The sequence below is a fragment of the Apteryx mantelli genome, chromosome 4 (assembly GCF_036417845.1).
Source record: "Apteryx mantelli isolate bAptMan1 chromosome 4, bAptMan1.hap1, whole genome shotgun sequence".
NCBI lineage: Eukaryota > Metazoa > Chordata > Aves > Apterygiformes > Apterygidae > Apteryx > Apteryx mantelli.
In genome coordinates, this window is record NC_089981.1 from 51,553,035 (window position 1) to 51,577,478 (window position 24,444).

The window sequence follows — 24,444 nt, forward strand, 5'->3', positions numbered from 1 at the left end:
AAAGAAAAAGAAGAAACGAGGCTCTTGCAGTCCAGGTAAATTTTTCCAAGCTGATTGCCAACACTCAAAGTTCCCCAGGGCCTTTGTAGGCAGAGAAAAAGCAGCAAAGGGATGGTAAGATGTAGGAAGGCTTTTTATCTCTTTTAAAATAATCTACTCAACATTAGAAATCTGGGACATTTATACATGTGTTCTGCATGTGTCTCCAAGTGAATGGGGGCCATCAAAGCTTAATGTTTCTCGACTTTGCTGATATGACAGAGCTCTGACAGCACCTGGCCACCCCCATCTACACTGAAATATTTAGATACATCATTTTCTTAAGGTTAACCAGGATTCATAAACTGCACTTAAACAGGTTCATCATAGTGCTGTCCTTATCTGTCATGAAAAATACTGCATTGTGAGACAAGTATCCAGCACAAAAGGCACTAACTTTTGAAAAATAATGGCAACACCAAGAAATCTTTCCCCCATTTATCAGTACATTTTATAGGTATCCACAAGAAGGAAATTAATTCCCTTTTTAGCTTCCAAACATCCACCCTGAGAGATAAGAAATATGTGCTCCACAACTCCAAGAGTTTCAATATGCATATTTCAACCCTTCATTCAATTACAAATTATTATCGACACTCTGTTTCTGATTTCAATCTGGACTTGCTCTCTAGAGACCTAAAACAAATGTTTTTAAAGCAGCTACAGCAATTTTTATTTTATTTGAATGTGCACTGATAGCATTTCCACAGTCAGAAATCCTGTGGGAATTGAAGAGACCACTTTGGAGAATAAAAACAATTACAGGAAGTAGTACATGATTAGAAGAGAAACAGCAGAAGTTGTATAGTACTCTTCTACATTCAGTGATATTTTAATAAATAAAATGCTGTTAGGTGAGTCTTCAGACCACTCTGTGCATTAATGTAAATTTGTTAGTTTCATTATTCCTGTTTCACAGAGAGGAAATCCATGCTAGGGGGACGAAAGGCAATGCTTTCACACATTTGCATTTATGTAGTTTTTCAAATTTTTCAGAGGCCTCAGCTTAAGACAGCAGGGTCAAATTTAGCCATCTGTGGTTGATTATGTCAGCCTACTCAATAATGGCACACAGGGCAGTTTAAGTCATGTTGTCCAGATAAATTATTTAACAGTAAATTTATCTGCAGGGAGACAAACCTGATTCATCAAAACAGGTAGAGAATGCTGGTCAGGCTGGATCTTGGTTGGGCATGTGAGATGCTAATTAATATGTAAGCCCCAATCCCATGGTAATCCAGAAATTTTATCCTAATTTTAGGCTAAGACAGGGAGTAGACAGGAAACTTGCCCAGTGCCCTACAGCAAAATAGTGGCAGAGGCAGGTCAGAGTTCCCTTTTCTCAATCCCCTCTCTAATATCAGAACTTTCTGATGCACTGCTTTTGAAAAAATATTTTCAACTCAATATTGACTCTTTATTCAAGGGAGAAACTAGCATTCTCCTAGCTCATCTGTGGAAAAGATGTAAGAAGATGAAAATTCTTCATTTCCCATCCAGGAAGATCTCAATAGCCATCTCTGTTGCTGAAGAAATTTCAAGCAAAAAAAAGTATTGATTACTTAAACTTGGAATAAACTGATTCAGTCATTTTCAGTGTTCTTGCCTAGACTGAATCTTGGCTCATATGCACTGAGAATGCAATAGTGATTTAGCAACCATATCACTTTGAGGAACACAGTAATGGTGTGACAACATGACAACCACAGCTGCCTATTTCAGACAGGCTCCAATACCAGCAGATACCAAAGCACAGCATGTAGCAGTACCTCTTTTTAGAGACTATCAGGGATTCAAAGAAGGCAGTTCCCTAGTCTGGCAGGACACAATTCATTGGCATTTTTAGCAATGAAAGTATAAGCCATGCCCATCAGTGCATTGCATTTAATGAGCTGTTAGTGTGCTAAGCTGAGTAGCAGTAACAAAATATTATCATCATTTTGTGTCACAGTAAAAACTCTTCATATGCCAACATGTCTGGTAAATTATAGTAAAAAAGAAACATGAAAAAAACTTTATAAAACATCAGACTTGACCCTCAGACATGTCAGGTGAGGTAGTTCTGATGCAGCCCATCATTTTTACAGTTATTAGTAGCTCATTCTTTCTGATGAAAGTACAGCATGTTTGATAGGACCCTCCCCATGGGATTATGACTGTGTGTGGCTTGTTAAAACAACGTCTAAGGCTATGTCAAGAACTTGAATCTCCCAGACATAGATTTAATACCATTCAATTAAGGGTGAGCCTGTAACAAGTAGTGGATACTATCTCTGGTAGCAGTAGGTTTCATGCAATGGTGCAAGGCACAGAGCTACAGAGCTAATATTTTACCAGAAGCTATTTCTGGCCCTAATAATTCCATGTGCCTCTTCTGCTGATGAAAACAAAGACTACCTCTGCACTAGACGTCAGATATAAGTAAGAATCTGGTAACGTTACTGTTTTTGCCAAAATATATGAAAAAAAATGCAGATCATTCAAGTTCACAAGCCTCGTTATGACTGATCTGCCTTCCTGAACTTCAAGTCTTTTACTCAGAAATCAGATATAGGGCTACCTTAAAAGAAAGCATCTTCTGCAATGAATGCTAATATGTTATTCTATTTATTTATAATAAAGGTAGCAAAACTTCTAGCCAAATGACATTGCAATAGTACATTGTGAAGGAGGACTGGGCAAATGATGAGAGAGTGAAGAAAGTTCTGCCAGCTTCTGTTCAGTTTTGCACATGGATCCTTCTTGACCATTCTGCAAATACTCTACCTCCTAGCTGGTGCTGGTAAAGAGATTAAGAAAGGATCACAGTCTGGACTGCTGTTAAGGAGTACAAGCAGGAATGGGATTGGCATTTTGGCTCTTGACTGGGGTTTCAGTTGCTGAATCTAGAATGTAATACTGGCTGCTAGGAGTTGCAAGTGTCATAGAAAAAGGAGCTGCTGGAGTTGGATAGCTGGACTTGTAATTGTGGTTATCTGCTTTTCCTCCTAACCTGCACAGCATTTGGCTTTGGGGGACCAGCATTGCAGGAGCCTGCAGAACCAGGGTTTTGTTCCAGGTGCTTAGCCACTCCTGCGAGCTAACAAGCACCCCACTCATACACTGTAACCAAGGGGAGTTCTGCGCTATTCTGAGTTCATTTTCATGCAACACTTGCACTTGCACTTCTCTTGTAGCAGACAATTCTTGGTAACGCGTGCATATTAATATGCCCGTATAGTCACTAACCTGCAGGGAAGTCTTCTTGTAAGGGTGATGGGTTCTCACTTAGATGGTTGGATGTTGGGTAGCATCCCCTGAAGGTGACTGTAGTGCCCAAATATCAATATACCTTTGCATTATTCTTTGTGTAGCCCAGTTTTAAGGGAAAACACTCCTAACTCTCTGGGCCAAACCAGTTTTATCCAGCTGTATGTGCAACTGTATTATGCATCAGCTAATATGCAGTTCTGAGAGGTGGCCTGAATTTTGCAGCAGTTTTGCAGTCTACTCACATAGCATTTGTTTTAACTAATCTCCTAATTAATTTAGAGTCAGCAGGAGAGGCATGTTGCCTTTAAGACATTCACAACAAGGAATGCTGCTGGTGAAGATCAGATCAGTGAAATTTCCTTTGACTAACATTGTCTTAACATTCCTCCAATATAACTGATAAGCTGCTGTGTTATCAAAATCACTTCATACTCTGAGCTGCTGTGGTGCTTGCAAAAGACAGTTCTGCTCAGTGTGAAAAAGTGTGCCAAAGTCCTACCAAGCTTTAAGTAAGCTATTCTGCTAAAGTTACATAAAGCAGATGCAAACTGAAACAAAATGGAGATTGTTATAATCATGAAACATGTTTTGTTATATTAAGAAATTCAAACCCTAAATCCTTCCGATCCTAATTATTGCATATGGTTTTTCTTCTTTTAATAATTTTCTGCCAGTCTACACAGAAAATGCTCTTCAGTGTTGGGATGATCTCTGTGAAGTAATGTGTAAATGACAAACCTGCAATTCTGCATTATGTGCTGGAACACAGGCATGAACCTGTCATGGAAAATCCATGTGAGGAGGTACATGGGAGAGTATTCAGTACAACTGAAATGAGAAGCTCTTATCTGACAAGGCCAAAATAGCCTGGGAAGTCTTTTGAGTTCAAATAGATGGGTATTTTTCCACTGTTAGCCATGGTCCAATTTCAGCCAAAACTGACTAAGACTCGACTATATGGGAGACAGTAAGTTTGTTGATGAACTTAGGAAAATCAACAGATGGGCAGAGGAGTAGACAGCCCAGCTCTCTGCTGTTGCTGGGATAAAACTGTAAGAGGTTCAACAAGAGGAACTGAGAGTTACCTACCTCAGACCACCCTGCAGCCCAACAACAGAGGATTTTTGATAATGAAGAAACACTTTTGCAAGGCCTCTGTCTCTGTATCAAGCAAGTCCCTTTAAACAGGCCTTGGGAAAAAGGAGATCCAGCATTCAACTTCCCTAATGAACCCAAGCTGGAGAACATCTCTGTTCCTAAGAAAATGTTCTGCTTCCTGAGTGCTAAATGGGACTATTTGGACACTTTAAAAAGGCTTGATTTGCTTTTTAAGACAAATCATTTACTGAATTTGACCTGTTTGATCACGCTAGGTGTGGTCCTTCTGTATTTTTAACTTTGTGCAAAAAAACGTAAATATCTCCTCTATAATTTCTCCCTACACCTTGTTTGACAGTCTCCCATGATGCAACTGTTTCTATCCCAAATCCTTCTCCGCACCATTTATGTGCTAGATCACTGCATGCCTGACCTTCCTCTCCTCAGAGAGGATGGCCCCTCTCTCGTTCTTCTTTCTCTCTGCCTATTTGCCCTTCAGAAGACCAACATTTCATTTTCCTAGACAGCCATTATTAAAGACTGAGGATCTCCTGGTTTCTAGGGTATTGCAGAGGTTGTCACTTAGGACATACATAGCAAGACTCCAGGGAGAAAGCTCCACTGATATCCTGCTACAGAAGCAGGACAAAGAGAAAAACCCAGCTCTCTTCCTTTTTATCAAGTCCCCATAGCACTCAAATGCCAGACATGCTACAGGGCAGGATGGGGAAATGCTGATCTCCCACACATTAGCTGACTTCTACCAAACCCTCCTTTCCTAGAGAAACGCTCCAACATAGCCGCTTTCTGCAGAGGCATACCCAGCAGCTCCTAGTTCGAAAAAGCCTCTGTGGGTGAAATAGCAGGCAGTTAAGCCCTGATTTTAAACTCAGACCCTCCAATTTGGTATTGTTGGCTGGGCTTTATATGTGAGATGAGGGGGTGAGGTCACAGTAGGTGAAGCTCAGCAGCATGCATGCTAGCAGGTATTCATGGCTGGTGATGCTTCCCTGCCTCCAAGCTAGAGGCAGAAGACAGGCTTCTGGGAGGTTTAGTGAGGAATATGCAGACAGTGCTGGAAGAAAAGATCAAGGAGAGGGTTATAGAAAAAAATATTTTCTTTTCCCTCTCCCCTCCCCCCCCAGCTATACCTTTCAGCATATAAAAAACAGTTCATTAACTGCTCTTCTCAGCTTTTGCCAGAAAGGATACTTTCCTTCTCAGTCTGTTGAGGAGGGCTTCTTTAGGCATTTGCAACTGATATGCCACTGCATCCTATAAATCTCTGTCAGGTCCTGCAGTATCCTTCCTGCAATTCAAAGAACTAGGATAGGTCTGGGGATGCAAACTGAGCTGGAGATAGAGCAAGGGACCAGGGGACCAAGGATAGAGGCTCTTTTTCAACAGGAAGTAAAAGGGAAAAAGAACAGGCTGAACCACTTGTTTCAAATTAGATTTTATTCCAGGCATTAAACAGTCTGGCACATGCTTTCTTCAAGAAAAAGGAAAACAAATCTGGGTTCCACATAAATTACATCTGGCAAAATGCAATTTACAATGGAGTGGGGAAAATAAACCCTTTGAGACTGACTTCTGTACAACAGTAATTTTGGCTCCTCTTAAATAACTCCCCCATCAGTCCCCACCTAGCACATGAAATTACATTGGATCTTCTGATATAGTAACAGCTTTCTTAACGGACATTACCAATGTGAATGCTCTGTCTTCACAGTCTAGGGGTCCATTTAAAGTAAGGAAAACAAGAATGAGCAGCTGCTTGTTCTGAGTGTTAAAGAAACAAAACTTTGGGCCAAATTTGAGGCCTCAAGCAGTTTTCTTTCAAGGAACCCCTCTGGAGCCCTCTTCCAAAACAGTTTAGTTTGCCCATACTTGAAAGCAGCCTTTTGTGATGCCTCTTCTTTTCAGCAGTTGCTAAAACCCAGAGGAAACCAATGGACTAGATATGAAGATGTGTGGGGAGGTCTGCACTGGGCCTGCAGGAAGGTCTGGTGAGCAGTGCTTTGGCTGCCTGTAGAATACAGCAGGGGGGAGGTCACCTCAGGAAAACATGTCCAGAACTGGGTAGATTTAATGCTCTGCTAGGTCTTAAGTGGAAGGGGCAGTTTAAGTTACTGATCTCTAGCATCTGCCCTCTCTTTCCCTTCTCTCCCCCAGGCTAGGGCACCTGAGCAAGGAGGGTGTCCAATCTTCAGCTGCCCTAGCTCACAGCTCCAGATGGATGCCAGATGGTGAACAGCACTAACAGAGGCACAAATGGACAAATATTAGTCCAGGTACCTCTGCTCTGGGAGCAGTCAGTAACCTCCAACATAGGAGCCAAGCACAAAGTCAAGGGCAGCAGCCAGTGTGCTAACAAGAGCCCTTTGATCCAGGGCTGACTCGGAGCTTGGAGACTGTATATAAGCAGGGTTCCTGTTATCTACAGCAGTCAGGAAATACGTTTGTAGAGGAGCTGGGTCCTGGTCCCATTATGATTATGAAGAAGGAACTGCAAGAAAGCTGCACATACACAGTGGGAGCAAGAAGGAAGGAAGCAGTACCTGGTGGAGGAGAGAACAGGCTGTTAGCTGCAACCCTTGGCCTGCTGGGGAACAAAATGGGGGAAGCTCGGATGGTCATCTTAGGATGCATTTTGATGAAAATATGTAATCCTTAAGCATTTTATTGTCTACAGAGATTATATACAGTACCTGCTCGCTGGTCTTTTGTCTGTCTTTGCCTCAACTTTTTCTAGCCAGATATGGAAGAATTTGACCTAAAGATGAAGAGTAGCATCTCCTGCATCCTCTTGTCTAAAAAAAGCTATTACCAGTAAGATGGCATCTCTCCCTCCCTCAGGGGGTCTGTCTGCCCTGCCCTCTTCCCTTTCCTAGGCTATTTTCTTTTGTTCTCTGCTCTTTCTTGTTTCTCTAAGCTGCTGTGTCAGCAGTCAAAGCCTCTCTAAGCATCTCTACAGGGAAAGAGGAGATGTCTCTGCAGGGTCAGTGCCCTCCTTCCCACACACAAGTATAGCTGCTCCATGCTGTAAGCATGGGGACAAAGGGAATTTCCTCCTGAGTTTTTACTGGGCTGGCCAGTTGTTCATTTGGTTAATCAGAGTGTCAAGATGGTGAGCTGCTGTCAAAGTGAAGGGGGAACAGGAAAAGAGCTCCTGCTACCTGACTGGATAAAAGACTGAATTTTTTAAATAAAAAAAGAGCCAAGAACAGAAAACAAATCCTCCAGTTCTCACACAACCACTCCTGAGCACATACAAATATGCATACAAAGAATGGTATCTGTTCTTTTGTCAACTGTTTGGGCTTATAACAAGTTGGGAGAAAGAATTAAAAAGTGATACAAACATGATCAAAAGCAAACAGTTGTTCAGAATTCAAATGAGCATCCTCTGTCTCTTTTACATCAGATTAGAAGGGACCCAGGCAAACAATTGTCTACTGAAGGTAGCCAAACCGTATGGTGCCTCTGCCAGGCTCTTGGGGAGGGGTGTTAGTTTACAAGACCTAGCTCCAATAGGAAAGTTCAACAGATCTAGTAGAAGCTAACGTTGTGGGGATTTTTTTTTTTTTCTTCGAATAGGTAAACTTCCCCTGGCAGGTCTAAAAACCCAAACTCAGCTACAGCTAGCTGGTCACCGGAAGCAGGAATGGGATATTGGCTAGATACATCAGTCATCCTTGATATCCCCAGAACACAAAGGAGATATTTATCAGAGCAGACTCATACCCTGGCAGTATTTGTGCAGTGTACAAATACTCATCTCCAGGAGAGGCAAACAGCAATTTCAGCTTCACCAACTAACTTTCTCCCGCTGACTCCGGGGAGGAGAGCTGAGCATCACAAGTGGAGCAGCCCCAGGCCTTTTAACCTCCTGTCTCAGGCTGGGGGAAGCAACCAAGCAGAAGGATCAGGTGGCTTGTCACTCTGGCCACGTTCACACAGGCCGCACTCAGGTGTGGAGCCAGTGAGAGGACTGCTTCAGCCTGGCCAGTAGCGGGAATCCTGTGATGTCGCAGGGGCTGCCCCTGCCTTCCTCTGTGTGAGGGGGAAGTCATATGTGCTCCTTCCTCAGGCTGGTGCCTCTCTCCACTTGTCAGCTCTGAATACAGCAATAGTGTCAGCACACTGCCAGAGCAGCTCTTTTCATCACTGTAAGGCTGGGCAGTGTCTGGCAGCATCACATAGAGCAGCTGGAGAGTGGCCCCAGCAACTCCTGTGTCCCAGGGCTTAGATGCTTGTTTCCTGACTGTCAGGCCAGTTGGTGACAGACCAGATGAGTGGCAGGGGGGACATGCACACACTGCAGGCTAGGGTGGGTGCCAGGTTCCTGTGTGGAGGGTCCATCTCCCAGAGGCTCTTTTCTACAGGAATTTGGCACCCTGAACCCAGCCTCTGGCAGGGTCCAGCTGGACTGGCTGGGGGTTAATTTACTCACTGAGGCAGTGCTGCCCTTCGACCCATAGAAAACAGGGAACAGGAACTCAGTAGGGAGTAGCCCCCCCAAGCAAACTCCAGTTGTGCTGCTAGAACAGATCACTTTTCCCAGTTTTGTTGGAGTTGTGCCCCATTTCGCAATCTTGGCCCATTAGGTTGCAGAGCAGCTTCTGCAGGCAGAGGAAGGAACAGGCCTACCACAAAGAAATTACAATCCTGCTTCACGGATCTGCTAATCCCCTCCTAGCCCCTCCACTAATCATGATGACTCTTCTACTAGCCAGTCCTTACTGCAACACACCAGCACACACATGCATCAATGATGCATGATAGTAGAGCAAAAAAACAGGGAAGCTAAAGAGCTTGTATAATCATCATCTAAGTTGTTGGACTGAAGGTCATGGGCTCTGGATGCAGAGAAAGGAATGGAGGAGGAGAGCTACAAGGCAGTTCTGGTCACTCTGAACATTGGATTGGGTTCTTTCCTCACTCTGCATGCTGTTGTGCACAGACATCAGTTACAGAGGAGAATTGAAATCAGATGGGCTGATTTCAACAACAATCCTCACCCTCTCTCACCCCCAGCTTCTTTGAAAAGCTCAAAAACACAAAGTGCTCAGCTGAAATGGTGGCTTGCTGATGGGCATGATGAAAACATTTAGGGTTAGACATACTAAACCATTCCTCCCTTCCTAATCACCTTCCATTCCCAAGGTCTCATGCACAAAGAAACAAGGACATCTCTGTGCTACCATCATGTGACTTGTAGCAACTCCCACTGTTGGCCAGGTACATCTGCTTGGCAAGGATTGGTCACCACTCTTCCGGCTTGGTTTTCCAGGCAGAGACCACTGACAAAGTGTTGAATGAAACCGCCTTTCATCTTCCACTTCTGTAAGAAGGGAGATAAGAAACAGGCTGTTACTTCCATTTCACCAGGGAACAGTGACTCCAAGCTGGAGGAGAAAGGTTGAGAATAAACTGCAAGTAAACCACAACCACTGGGGAAATTGAAAATCAGAGTATGGGCAGCATCTCCAAAGCATTGGCTTCCTGTATTAGTGATACCTGAGGTTTGAGTTTAGCTGGATTGTAGGGCTAGACATTCAGAAGCATTTAGAACACAAAATCAGCAGCGGAATTTTCAAAAGCATATTATGTTCATGATTTCCCTGCCATTCTTTGCCCTGCATCTCTAGGTACCCAGATACCTCTCAAAGCCTGAAACTCTTCCACAGTTTCTCTCCAATCCACAGAAAGCACCACAGCAAAAAAATCACACTCCTTGCTGCTTGACTAGATCATATCTATCTCTCTCCTCCCTACCCCCTCATTTCTCCTCTCATCAGATTCAAGATTTTTATCAACACTATACTGAAAGCTCTTTATATCTCTGCACCCTTCACAACTGGCTCTTCTTGATTATCTTATCTGCTCTGCTGACATTTCAATTTCTAAGTGTCCTTATGACAGCTTCTCAGTAAATATCTCTCTGCTTTCTACAGTGCTGTCCTCTGGGTCTGCTCCCTCAGCGCATATCCACAGGGCTCCACATGTAACTCTTTCCTGAAGGTCCACTTTGGTTGTGCGGCTTTCTAGAAAGCAAAATATATGTCCTAACCTTGAATTGCAAATTCTTCTAGGAAAGGGCTGTACTTTCCATTCCTGATGGGAAGAACAGGGCCCATTCTGACTGTTAGCATAGAGAAAAAAATAGAAATGAGTCTTTGGACTTAGGATCTCCCAGGTGAGGCTGCGCTGTTCCCCTCCAGTCGGGCACAACTGAGCTCAGCAGGTTACTGGATTGCACACTCCAGGATCCTGGGATTTTCCCATCACTCATTTCTGTCACACAGATGAACCAGTTAGAATTTGGGGGTCTAGGTGCCCAGTCAGTCAAAAGCCTGGATATTATGAGGGATATTATGAGGATGTTTCAGCCAAGCCATGGGACTGATGAGGAAAAGCAGACAGCTTAACAGCACTGATGGACCTCAAAGCTATTGTAGAAATGCTATGCAAAGTAAAAAAATTCTACAATATCCAGACTTAATGTCAAAATCTACTGACACTGTAATTCTTGGGTAAGTAACCCAGCAAACAGGTCAGGTTGCTGTATGCTGTGTTTCAAGCACCCTGTTACACTCACATATTGCTGGCAGCTCTCCTCCAAATCTGGGTGCTAGTTATGCTTCCTGGAGGGTAGGCCCATTGCAAAGCCCAGAACAATCTGTCCCTTCTGCATCACATAGTCCTTCAAGACAAAATACCAGAGGGAAGCTCACTTTGCCAAGGCTGCTAGCCCTGACTGAAGGGTTGCTACTAAAGGAGGGCAATTTTTGCAGCTGGTTTTAATAGGCAAGGGGGCAGAGAAACATAAGCGATGTTGGGGAGGATGATACAAGGCTGTCTGATGCACGTGGAGGAACCTGCAATGCTCTCACCAGCTACTGCAACCCAGTGTCCACACAGGTCCCAGAGCCACCTGGCTTTCATCCAGCAGAAGCCCCCCTGCAAAGAGCTGAGGAAGAATTAATACCATGAGGCAGCAACTGTAATCATGGAGTAGAAGGTCTTCTCTCCTGGAAATCCCCAGACAGTAATACTCTGGGCTTATCTGGTGTGGTATGACCTCCGCACAATGGCCTCCCCACCACCGTTTCCCAGGATCATGGACACCTCAGTGAAGAGACTCTTGCTCTTTCCCAACTCTCTGCTTCAAAGCACACCTACCATGAGCCAAGAGGAAACTCTTCCTCACCCTCCACCATTGCCCCTGTCTCTGTAGTTGCCAGTTCCCAGCCTCCTCCTTTGCCTTCCGTTGTGCGCGTGCTAGGGAGCACCTGCCAGCCCTCCCTCTCACATGTCCCATAGCTCATCAGAAGACCCTGCTGTAAAGGAGAATGCTATTATAAGATTAGAGATGGAGGACAAAGTTGCACTAAGAGACACTTGCTTATTCCTCCCAGCCATTCAGGAGAAATCTGGCACCAATGGGAGATCCTCTGTCATGTTATTCCTCTAGATTGGAGATCCACTAATGTGTGATCTCTCCATGCTGAGCAGGCACCCACTCTACTGTCTGTAGGAAAAGTCTATGGCAACAGAAACAGCAGGACACCAAAAAACACTCACCAGAGCACATTTTCTGCTGCTAACAGACTACACCAAATCAATGAACTCCTCAGTGAATCACATCACTGGAAAGCCCAGAGTTTCAGAGGCACCCTGGGGTCCCTCTGTTCAACAGAAAGTGGGGTGCAGATAATGATGGGGAAGAGGGAGGAAGAATGCTGAGAAGATGACAGAGTTGGATATAAGCCTCATCTGGGCTGCAGGAAGGTGCTACACAGGGAGCTTCTGACCAGGAACTGTACTTTGCTGTCCTCCACAGAATACCAGAAGGAGCTTACTCATCTTCACCTGCACCCTTTGCAAGACCCTCCTGCTTGACTGCCAGACCACAGAATTGCCAAGGACAGCCCAACACCTAATTCTGCAGGGATATATTATATCTCACACGCCTAAAGAGAATGGGCAGTGCAAGTGGGTGGAAACTGGAGATACAATGCTTTTCTCCTAGCTTCAGCCATCTTAAAATTGGTCACCTTAGTCTACAGTAATCACATAGCGACACACTGATGGAAGGGGTTGAAAGTAGCATCACCCTCTGGAAGGGCCCAGCTTTGTCCCCAGACTGCACAGGGAGCCTGAACAGCTAATTTTTAAAGGGCAGTGATGATCCCAAGCTTTAGAAAGAAAAAAAACACCAGAGCAGGCACCACCTGCATACACAGAGGAAGGCTACAGGGATTCTGCTCATCTTCTACACCCAGATAATTATGACTGGTCAGAATCTGGAAGGGAAGCCTTTGGAAGATCTAAGCATTGCCACAATTTGAGGGATTTTCAAGCCAAAACTTTCCATTCTCCCTTTCTTGTGCAGATGGAGATAATGCAGTTTACTGGTCCCACCAGGTTGAACATGGGGATGGGAAAAAAAAAAAAAATCAATATTTTCATTGAAATATTGTCCCCCTCTCTGGTTGATTCTCTTCCCCAAATGTCAATGAAAAATTTTCCCACTTTTTTGTAAAGCGCTCTCTCCATCTTTGTTATCTATCTTTGTAAAGTACCTTGAGATGGTTAGATATAAGCATTCCAAGTACAATTGCTGAAAGAAAAGTCAAAAATAGTCAGTCATCCTGTACCAGTCAGTGAAATATCCCAGTGTGTACAAGAGCTGGAAGTGTTTACACGAGTAACTTTTCAGGGTAGTCAAAAGTTTGTTTTTAATCCCAACAATCCAATCAGTCCAGACTTTCTTTCAAGGTCCTGAGAAGAACCTTGTAAGCCTGGAAATGTAGTGGAGTCAGCCAAGCTCAGGAAACACAGCCGGGAAGAACAGATGTTGTTGATTAGGACTGAGACACCTTGGACAGAGCTGTATGCAGAACTGGTAACTGGAATAGCCAAGGGTGTTGCAGACTGTAATTGAATGTATTTGCACAGCCATGGGCAGCCTGAAGTTGGTGTTGAAGATGATGCATGCAAAATTTTAAATATATGAGCAGAGAGGGCATGATGGAAAAGCTCACACCAACATCCAGCAACTGCTGTCTCTGAGCTCTGCATTTGTAAAATTAGGAATCAGAGCTGAGAAAAACTCTTGTCTCTTGAAAATTGCTTTGAAGCAGTGGCATAATGCAAGGATCATTTTACCAGCTTATTACTATGAAGATGTTGAGTTGACTAGGTGCTTCCAGAACAGACAGGTTTTCACTCCCTCTCTTTTCTGATAGTCTGTATAAAGTTGAAATTGTCTGCTTTTCAGGTAATATGAGACACTGAGAAGCAAGGTGAGGAAAATTTTCCAATCATATGTCCAAAGGCATATGTGATTTCAAATAGTTTGTTTCACAAGAAAACCTGGTGTCTTCATTTTCAGGCAAAGGTCACATTCCTTTAGCAGATTTTAATGAAATATGGTTGTTTAATAGGATTTCTCAGCATGCTTCTGTTTTGTTGGGAAATGCTGTGCCAATGTTTCTCATTTTTATGCTCTTGTTTTAGTGTCTGACTCTCACTTTGCCTTCTATTTGTCCTCACTATAATACTAATTAACATGCCACTCCCACTGTCAGTCAGAGCCAAAACCAAAACTAAAGGCAATAATTTATTATGCATTCAAGTTAAAATGCTATTATTCAAATAACATTATGGATAACATCCATCTGGTTTCAAATCTAGTTCTGATTATGCAGAATAGCTGTTTTTCTGCTAGCAGTGCTGGCTGTTGCTGTTGATGATGAACGGGATCATGATGCCAAACACATTTTGTTCCTGGTTCTTTTCAGCTCGAGGGAGAAGAGCCTGATGGAGCCAAAAATCATCTGGACTGGGACCATTCTCTATTATCCTCCTGTTTGCAGGTATCTAGACTTATTTTGAGGTAATATTCTAGATACAGTTCATAATGCTATAAAACCTCCTCTAGAATACTGAATACATGTCAGATAGACACAAAGTTGTTGTTAGCACTCAAAATCAACAAAAAAAATCCCTTGCTCTGTGGACAGGCTTAATGCACAACAGCTGTTTATCATGGGCACCAATTCAGTACGTTTGAAAGCAGAAAGCAATTTCAAGAGCTGTATGGTGCCATTGTAAGGATGTAACAAGTCTACTGCAATGGGACTACAAAATGAAGCCATCACTTGTCTCATCTTCTGCCAGAAATCTTGCCTTTGCATCAGTCAGTCATAGACATGAAGACCAGACCTAGGAAAGTCCAAACATCTTCCACCCCATTCATCACAGACCTCTGATGGCAGTGGCATCAGAGAAGATGCTCAAAGCAGGGATATCATCATACCACCATCTTCTCCTTGGACATCATGTGTAGTGCACATTGTCCAGGCTCACCCCCTTCTGCTCACAGTGCCTGCTCAGAGCTTTCCCTCACCACCTCCACCTCTCTGAGGTAGCTCAACTCTCCTTCCTCTACTCCTTCTCAGCTCCTCTGAATTCCCTCTTCAGTAAAAATTTTCACAGTTTCTGAGAAGTCCACTTGAACTGAGGAGTGGCTACTTTCATGTGTAGTTTCAAAACACTGCTCTCTCTCCCTGACAGACCAACTCTTGGGCTGCGAGTTCCATAAGGAGACAGGCATGCTGTAGAGCAACTGAGGAAATTTGTTATCTCCTGCTTTACTCTTTCGTTTAGCATTTTTGAAGCTTTCCCAGTAATGGCTGATACCTGGAAACTCAGCTTTTTAAAGACTGGGAGCTGGGCTAAGGTGACATCCCAGGCAGGGAGTTCTGCAAGCTGGCAACCTATGAAGAACTAGACTCTCCCTCTGTCTTGTCTCTTCACTTCCAGAAGCTTGCCTCGTTAGCCCAGACATACGTTCCCAGATGAGCCCTATAAAAGCTGTTAGCTTAATTTCCCACTTTAGCTAGGAGCTGGCAGAGAAAGTGGCAGTTTCTAAAGTGAGTGGAAGACATTGCCTTAGATGCAGGTGGTTCCTCTGGAAGAGGAACAGATGAGAGAGAATGGGGCAGTTTGTAAAGATAACTGATTTCTAGCTAGTTAAAAAACAATATCAGCATTAATAACAAGTACTGATCTGTTTACAGAAGGAAGAGAGCAGAAAAACATTCCCCAGAAAGACAACAAATTTGGGCATTGCAAGTGGAAGTTGCTTCATATGTAGAAATCTGGAACAGGAGTTTGGGACTCCCATAAATATGCCCAAAACTTCAGAGCATTTCAACTCAAGTTAGATTAAAAATTCAAATGCACCTTTTCTACCTCACCTCCACAAAGTGCAAGGATTAATCTCTTCTGGCTAATAGACCCCGCACTCCACCCTCCTTCAGGCCACCTTTGTCCTTCCATGACAGCACAGGAGGGGAAAGACAGCTGATTTTAGCAGCTGCCAGAGTCCTCTCTGCTGCCATGAAAGAAAATAGTGCAAGCCACCTAGGGGGAAGCTAAGTGACCTAATTACATAGCAAGAGGATAAGTGATTACCAACAGGAAAAAGGAACAGGCAAGCACAACCCACCCGGGATATCCTTGCAAGGCTAATCTGAACTAAGAGTTTTCCCAGTGTATTCATGGTGATAGTTTTTCAAGATATTTCTGCATTAATCAGCCCTCCAGAGAAAGGTCTACACAGGCTTTCCAAAAATGGGCAAGACTGGATTTCAGTGCTTTTTTAAAATGCTTTCTTTCAGGAAGAACAAAATTCAGAGATACATATGGCATTAAAAAGTACTGACAAAAGTGGATGCTGTTAAGGACCGGTAGCAAGCTGAGCAGTCTCCTACCTGTGGGCAATCAAAGCAATAGATGCATTGGAAAACATGCCAGCATAGCCCTAGATGACAGAAAGTTTGTTGTCTTTTGGTGTAGAGGGAAGAACAGAAGGCAGGGATGAAACAAGCCCAGTCCATTTGCTGTCTGCCAAAGTTGGCTTGTCACCATTGTGTTTTGGCCAGTTCGGATAAAAAGGCACATCATGTATCTGTGAGGGAACCCTGGCTATCTCAGAGGCCAACCCTTGCCTCCTGCTGTAAGACAAAATGACTTGGGTGTCCTCACAGACCAGGGATGCATGTCTTAGCTGCAGGATGAGAGTCACAGAGCTGCATTTTGTTGGCAATATTGTAAAGCCAATACTGCTGCTGTGTATTTTTCTTCAGGGAGCAGTATGAGTGGAACGTCTGATGCTTTATGCCAGTCGATATTTCTCAAATGAGTTGCATGCACTCAGTTTTAAAGATCTGTTCATATGCCCCAAAACAGCAGAAAGAATACAGCTCTATTACTTCTAAATAAGTAAACAAAATGATAGCACATACAGCACTTCCCTCAGGTGTCTCAAAGCATTTGCTGCTTATCTACCCAGTCAGATGCCCTGCTCCATTCATGCACAGACCTGGCTGAACATAAACGTACCCAAGGAACCAGGCCAGGGTTGCACAGGGCTGGAGCTAACCACCCTGATGAAGGCACAGGCAGAGCAGGTACCCACACAGCAATGCGGGCAATCTCATACACCCAAGCTTATGAAACACCTCAGAGAAGCAGATGCAGAAGATGGAAGGGACTTGTATACACCTTGATAGTGCTGGAGTTTTTCCTGCAGGCTGCACTAATATGGGAACGCCAGCATGTGGCAATGAAGGGATTAAGAAAGGTACACAAATTACCTGTCTGCCGTCTTTCTGATTGCAGGCTTCCAATGTGATTTGAGAGCCAGTGGAGAAGGAGGTAATGGAAAGACACTTGTCCTGCTGTCTAATTAGCGGGTCATTGAATATCCACTCCTTTGACATAAGAAAAAGAAAGGTTCCATTATGATGATAATGGTGATAAACAGAGGAGGGAAAAGCTTTTTCTATCAGATATCTCCAAACTCTGGATCCCTTGTTTGACTCTTATCAAAGGCTCCTTGGGAAGACTGTGGCAACAGCCTTCACCTAATCAGAAGTTTATGCTCAGGCTTAGTGCATTATGACTATTTCAAAACATGCAGCTTGCTCTCCTGACCATTTGAGCTGCCTAGTTAATCTGGGATCCCACGCAACTCCTCGCTCTGCAGTTTTATAGGATCAGGCCTGCATAACAGGGAGGGAACTGACCCCTGATTTACATGTTGTGCAATTGCTTCTGCATATTTTACACAACAGACATGTTCTGTAATAAGTAACAAGGACCTACAAATTGCTTATCAAGGGAATCAAAACACATGCAGCCATCTCCATGAGCTAACAAATATCACCAGCATACACAAAGCACAAGCCATTTCATTTTCCCCTCTTCACACTAGCTGGATGCCCAACCCAATCAACTATTATTATGCTTTCCCCAAGGAAGAAACAAAAAGTGCAATAAGTTTCAGAGATTTCAAATTGTAATGACATGGAACAATGAGTCAGATTAAATAGCATGTTGAATGCTGGCTGCAAACTTGTTTCCAACAGTTAACAGATGTGAATATGTATTTTCTGGCATAAAATATCTTACTGTGACACTCAACTTTTGAAGCTACTTCCCTGCTGCATTGTGACTACCAAAAGAGGAGACTGGGTGCAGATCCTCAACTGGTATAAACCAGTACAGCTCCACTGCAGTTAGGAAAGCTGTGCCAAATTACTGCAGCTGGGGTCTTGGCTCAAACCATCTGCAGTTACAGCCAAACTAGTAGACCAAGGAATATTTCTGACCCTGTGGGAATCTTCTGCCTGCATGCTGGGGTACAAACCAGGCACACCCCAGGACTGGTTTTCACGGGAAGGAGTCATAGCCCCATGGGCTGGAGATGAAGGACAGCACACCCAAGCAAATGTCCAAATGGAATAGTTATGTGACTTGAATGCTGGTCATGCACTTGCTGCACAGACTACTTACACCTTTGAGAATTCACGTATTATCTGTTTCCTTTAAGTGACAAAGATCTTCCCAACCGGTGTCTGACTGTCAGGTCTGTTGAGTCAACAGAGCTTTGAGAGGGATATGGCTTCCTTTTTCTGCTTGCTATTAAAATCATTAACAGGACCAAATTCTTCCCTCATTCACCTCTGTACAAACCCACCAAGGTCAGAGATATGTCTTCTCAGTCACTGGTAGTAAAAAGGGCAGGAGCAAAGAACCAAACTGAAGCCCACCTTACCTGAGTGACAGGTGGATTGTTCACTGTCCCTTTACAGTTTCCCATGTCAGCCAACATGTTCCCTGTCGTATCCTGTGCCTGAGACTCCAGGCAGTTTCCTCCTTGTTTAATTATCCCTGGAATCAACTCCTTTTCAGGAACCCTTGAAGTAAAACACAGTTGCATGGCATTTCATACCCCGAAATGTACCAAAGCACTTACACATTCATAAGAGCAAAACTGGCCCCTGACTGAAATACAGTTGCCTTTGCTTTGACAGAAAATGAAAGACATGCTATTCATTGCAAATGTTTGAGGGAGGCAAAAGTCAAGGGAGAACTTGTTCAGAGGGATGGTATCCTTTTTTTTTTCCCCAGAAGGCATTACAAGATCCTTAGGTACTCCTCAAGCAGTCAGGGCTCCAGTGTGATGTCACCTCTAAAAGAGATCATTGCCAGTAAAAAGCAATATCCACACTGATCTATCCTGCCCCTGCCTCCCCCTTTTCCAGACTCTTTTCCCTGGTGCTAGTACACATTCACTGTCACTTTGGTAGCAATACAGGAAGAACCTGTCAAGGCCAGTCTCCAATAAGATGTTTTAGCCTTAACCCATATTAGCTGTAGGCTTTGTTGACTGGGAGTTAAGATGCATTGCCAGGGTGTGTTAGGTATCAAGTGCTAACAACACAGCTCTGGTTTTGCCCGGGCTACCTACCAGGAGGGCAATGACACAATGCTACCTCATCTTGACCCAGGGAAGAGGAAGCCTTGGACAAAACTGTTTCTGGAATTCACCAGGGCTTTCTCTGGACCACTTGCACCTCTGCACTGAGGCAGCCTAGGTCCACTCAGCTCAGCTGCCTCCAGGGAGAGCATCCAACAGACAGAACTTGAGCCTTAATTAGGAGGGATGTAATGCTTCTGTGCTTGTCTACACACCCATGCTTGTCAGAAAACACCACTGCTGCACATCCCTGAGGGACAGCTCTATGGGGTAGAACAGAGGGCTCCCAGAGGAAAGAGCAACAGGTCTTGCATAGGATTGTTGTGATCATACAAGCCAAGAAATGACAAAGTTCCTCATCAAAAGAAAGAAAAAAAAGGAAAACTTTTCCCAGGCATGAGCCCCTCCCTTGCCTGCTGACATGAAGACTCAACTTCTTTTTATTACCCACCTCCCAGATTCATGAGAGATTTCTACAAGCTGAGAACTGACTCACTTGAGTTCTGGATAGACGTTCTCCAGATACCATTGGAAGGATTTACAGTTCAGTTTGCGGCGCTGCTCCACTCGCTCTGCAACGCTGGAAAAACATGCAGGTTGTTCAGGATAAGATAGTGAACAGGAGAGAGGGGAGCAATGAAGAGTGGCCAGCTGGTTGGAGGAAGATTATAAAAAATTTCACCTTTACTCATTCTCCCACCTAGCTGTTCCTAGGATCAGAATAATATCAGTGATTAGAGCTGAAAAAGAGGAGAGGCAAATGGCAGGAAATGGAAAGGAAAAAAAGGCACGTTCAGAGATCAATTCTTGCACTTCCTTTGGCTGAGAGAGGTAGCAGGGTCCGGGACCTACAGGGTTAAATAATGCAGAACAGTAAAGGTATCAGAGGACCAGGAAAGTGTTTCTGGCTCTGGGTGCCCCTGTAGAGCCATTCCATGAAAATTGCACAACCATCAGCTCCTGAAAAGGCCTAGGAAGTGTCTGTGCTCAGGTATGTACAAATGGTTAAACTGTGTGTGCTGGAGGTGGGGGAGACATGAGAGCAGCCCTAGGCTCGGGTTGTGTTGAGGACCTAAAATGCACAATGACTTGTCTTTAAACAGTTCAGGGAGAAGAGGGAAGTATGATGGGAACTTTACTCAGCACCCAGTGAGTGTCTGCTGCAGCAGTTCTCTCACTGCTGATTTAATTGGCTTTAGCTGGCAAAAGAAGAGAATTTTCCTCAAACAGTCCTACTGAGCAGTGATGCTGGGGACTTTCCTCTTCAAACTTTGCCCCTACATACCTGTGTTGGGAAAGACTTTCAGCTGTACCCATGCCCCTTGCCATACTTAGCCATCCAGAGGCCATTGAACTACCCATAGCTCAGGAGAAAGTGCCTAGACCTTATATTCACACAGAAACCATATGGAAGGAAGTTTCATTTTTGGCCCAGTTAACTCTGATGGTGTCAGAAGCATTTGCATTCTAAACTTAGATTTAATGCAGGTTCACAGGGCCATTACTCCAATTGAAGAAATTGCCTAAAATCAAATCTTACAGCTCTGCTCCAGCTCTTATTCAGACAAAGCTGCCAGTAAACCCCCTAGGAAGTCTGCATGAACAAGACTGCAGGATTTGTCCCTAAAACACATTAGCAATATATCCACGTCCAATATGCAATAGTCAGGTTTTCTTCACAAACAGCCACTGTACTTGCTATTTGGCCCAGGCTCAGCCGCTGCAGTCATCTCAAAGACAGATAAATTAGGTAGCTATCTGTATAAAAACAGTTAATGTATCATGACAAAAAAGCAGGATGTACAACAAAGAGTATGTGGGAGTTCAACCAAACCTGCTCATCACCATGCAAGCAGGAGATGCATCATAGCTACACATTTGAGACACAATCATGTTTGCTAAGTCCTTAAGCTAATACAGCAATAGCTTTTTCTTGTTCACAGACAGGTATAACCCACAGACAGCCCACACTCTTAGGGTTTTTTACATTTTTGGGGGGAATCATAGGGGCTTGCTAGCACAGAGAGCAACCCCTCCCTTTGTCCCAGTTTTTGGTGTCCATCACCGATTTCTGGTCCACAAAGAATTCTTAAGCCCACAACAGCCAGTTCCACGCGATCTGGAGACAGCTTTAGCAAAGGCACCATAAAGAGCACAGCTCTGCACAGAAGAAGTGGGTTCAGCAGGTCCTGGAGACCAGTCACTATTGGATTGTTTCAACATATCTCACCCATTGCTCACTCTCTCTCCTGCCCTACAGGTAAGGTAAGTACCTGGTAGGTAAGCCACCCCATTCACCTAGCAGGAGAGAGGGGAGCGCACTGGGTGAGAATCAGCCCCATGTGCCAGCTAGTCTCACTTGGCCCCAGATTCTGCATCCACACAAGAACTTTGAATCAAGAGCTAGTAACTATATAGCTCAGACTTCTGGAGCTGTTACATGCTGTGTTAGAAAAAATTCTCATCTATCCACTTACAATGGGTGGCCTTTTAATTTCATTACAGATCCCTTCAGACTTCTGTTAACAAGTGATTTATGTGGGGTTGCTGGGGGAAAAATAAATGAAATAGAAGCAAACCTTGTTAGCCAGCCACTCAAGCTGCAACTTTCAGGGCAATCCATTTAGAGCATCTTTTCTTCTGTTTCCCACACTTACTCCCGGAGAAGGTCCAAAAGCCATTTCTTTCTAACAAGCTGATTATCAGAGGCCTCCTATTGAGGTTCAGGGGCAGCTTACCTTCCAAACGACTTGCCAATGGCAGATGGCCGGGCCTCATAATAGTACTGCTTGTATTCATCCATCCACACTTCTGCTGTGCGCTTGGTATTCCTGCATGGGGATGAGGAGATGCTTTGCTGCCTGCTGCTGCAGAACCTGCCCTCTTGGCAAGCAGGCACTGGGTGGGCAGACCCAAGGCCTCCTTGCCAGAAGGGAGTAGGGGACAGTCCTGAACATGAAACGCAGTGGACAGTATAGCAGGACTTAGAGTGAATATTTTAAGTGTATAAACCTTGTTAGGATGTTCCAGTTCAGAAGTTAAAACACAGCCATAGTTCACCATGATTCTTTTCATGCATGCCCCCTCTGGAGAGACAGCTGTACTGATCATCAGACTGCTAACTGACTGTCCCAACTATCATCCTGCTTTTCAGTCTCTCCTTCCTCTAACTGCAGAGGTTCCCTAGCTTACAATATTGTCATATTTCAAGTTGGAAGAAACCTCTAGGCATCACCTAGTCCAACCTTCTGCTCAAAGCAGGGCTAGCTTCAGGTTAGGTCATGTTGTGCAGGGCCTTGTCCTGTTCAGTTCCGAATCTCCAAGGATAAAGATTTCATGCCCTCTCTGGGGCCCTGTGCCAGGGCTTAAGCACTCTCATAGTGAAGTATCTTATCTTTCTCTTCCCTTCTGTCCTGCGGTGGAAATTGTCCTCCTGGCTCCTCTCAGAGCACATGCAGCTCAACAGGATCTCTGGACACCAAAGCAACTCCGAGACACCAGAAATGACTAAGGACTACTGATACCCAGGCATATATCATAGGCAGTACCCACAAATGGCCAGAGGCTCTCCTTAGAGCACTGCTCCCCTGCTCCGTTGCAGACTGCAGAAGAGATACAGTAGCACAAACAACAGAGAAGGGGACAGGCTTTGTGCACAGACACCAGCAACTCATTCTTCCCTTGCAGAATGAATATTCAGCCACAGTTCATTCTCCTCTGTCATCAGGCAGAAAGACAACAAAGAATTTAGGCTTATTTAAACGTACCCAACATTGAGGTGATCTGGCTGCTACCAGGAACTCCTCAACACTTACTTGATGTAAGTTAATGCATTGCCCTCAGGAAAGTCATAGGGATGGCGCTTCCTGAACACATGTCCCACTCGACTGCAGGGAACGATCTCCAAGCTGCCACCGCACATCCATACTCTGAAAGAGAGCTCTGGAACAGACCCCAGGAGTCACACAGCTGCAGCCAGACCAGCAACATTTTCAAGAACAACAGCTTTCAGCAGTGCACCTGAAATCTTTGCCCCTCTGCTCTGGAGGTATCTCCAACAGCAAAACCGGGAAAAGTGACACCATGGTGAGCGAAAAAACTCTCCCCTTTATTAAAATGGAGGCAACACCTGTGTCTCAGGCTTTCTAACCTTCTCCAGCCCCTCTCCTCTCTCTGGTCCCCTAAGCTTTTCTGTGAGACACCTTCTCATTTGACTTGATCATTGTGGCTTGCTGTCAGGCCTTCAGGACAGCATCTGGCAAGAAACTGAAATCACCCCATACTCATCTTGTTTTAAAGATTTCTTTAACTCTCTATCCCTGCATATGGAAGGAAGGAAAGACTCACTGTGAAAAGCAAATCGTGTGAGGAAGACAGGGAGTTTAGGAGACATAGAGAAAGAAGAGCAAAAGATTCAGGTACAGGCATACCTCAGATATTGCGGGTTTGGTTCCAGACCACCGCCATAAAGCAAATATTGTAATAAAGTGAGTCACATGAATTTTTTGGTTTCCCAGTGCATATAAAAGTTATGTTTACACTATACTGTAGTCTATTAAGTGTGCAATAGCATTATGTCTGAAAAACAATGTACAAAATGTGACACAGAGACACAAAGTGAGCACATGCTGTTGGAAAAATGGTGCCAACAGACTTGCTCAATGCAGGGTTGCCACAAATCTTCAATTTGTAAAAAAAGCAATATCTGCAAAGCACAATAAAGTGAAGTGCAATAAAATGAGGTATGCCTGTACAGGAAGTGAACTGATGTCCTCTCACCCATACCTCCAGCCATATCACCTGAGATACCACTTGAAAGCAGAGCATCCTGAACACTGGTCAAATGTGACCTGCAGTTGCCCTCTCCATATCATGTAGGGTGATTATGGCACAACTGATGTGATGAACATATGTGCAGGCAAACACATCACCCTACCTGGGACCCAGAGCACTCCCTGAAGACTCCGAGTACCACGGGCACAGGGAGTCCCTCTGCTCCTGTTGTGGGCCTCTCCCAAGTCCCCAGAAATTGTATTAAACCCTGCATTAACAATGTTATCCATCCTACAGTATCTCACTGCTATCATTCATAATCCCCTTGGCTCCGTTAAAAGAAAAAAGTGGGTGACTGGGTTATAGTTTGTCACCAGTTGACAAATCTGGGAGATGCTGAGAACAGAATTCAGTCTAATATATATGAGTGTAAAAAAATT

General features: G+C 44.2%; 1 protein-coding gene across 2 annotated transcripts in view; it reads right to left on the reverse strand.

Moving 5' to 3' along the window:
* Nucleotides 1-5,839: 5,839 nt before the first annotated feature.
* GALNT16 (polypeptide N-acetylgalactosaminyltransferase 16) overlaps nucleotides 5,840-24,444 on the reverse strand; it is a 73,807-nt gene continuing 55,202 nt past the window's right edge. The window contains exons 10-16 of one of the 2 annotated variants that reach the window (XR_010884020.1): nucleotides 23,047-23,173; nucleotides 21,970-22,062; nucleotides 19,728-19,811; nucleotides 18,527-18,668; nucleotides 17,064-17,180; nucleotides 9,545-9,736; nucleotides 5,840-6,950 (exon numbers count right to left, since the gene is read on the reverse strand). Coding sequence is in view for 1 of the 2 variants with exons in the window: in XM_013959555.2 (XP_013815009.2) it covers nucleotides 9,599-9,736; nucleotides 17,064-17,180; nucleotides 18,527-18,668; nucleotides 19,728-19,811; nucleotides 21,970-22,062; nucleotides 23,047-23,173 (701 nt within the window). In the remaining variant the exon portion in view is untranslated. The remainder of the gene's footprint in view (nucleotides 6,951-9,544; nucleotides 9,737-17,063; nucleotides 17,181-18,526; nucleotides 18,669-19,727; nucleotides 19,812-21,969; nucleotides 22,063-23,046; nucleotides 23,174-24,444) is intronic. The other variant, XM_013959555.2, reaches the window with a different exon arrangement.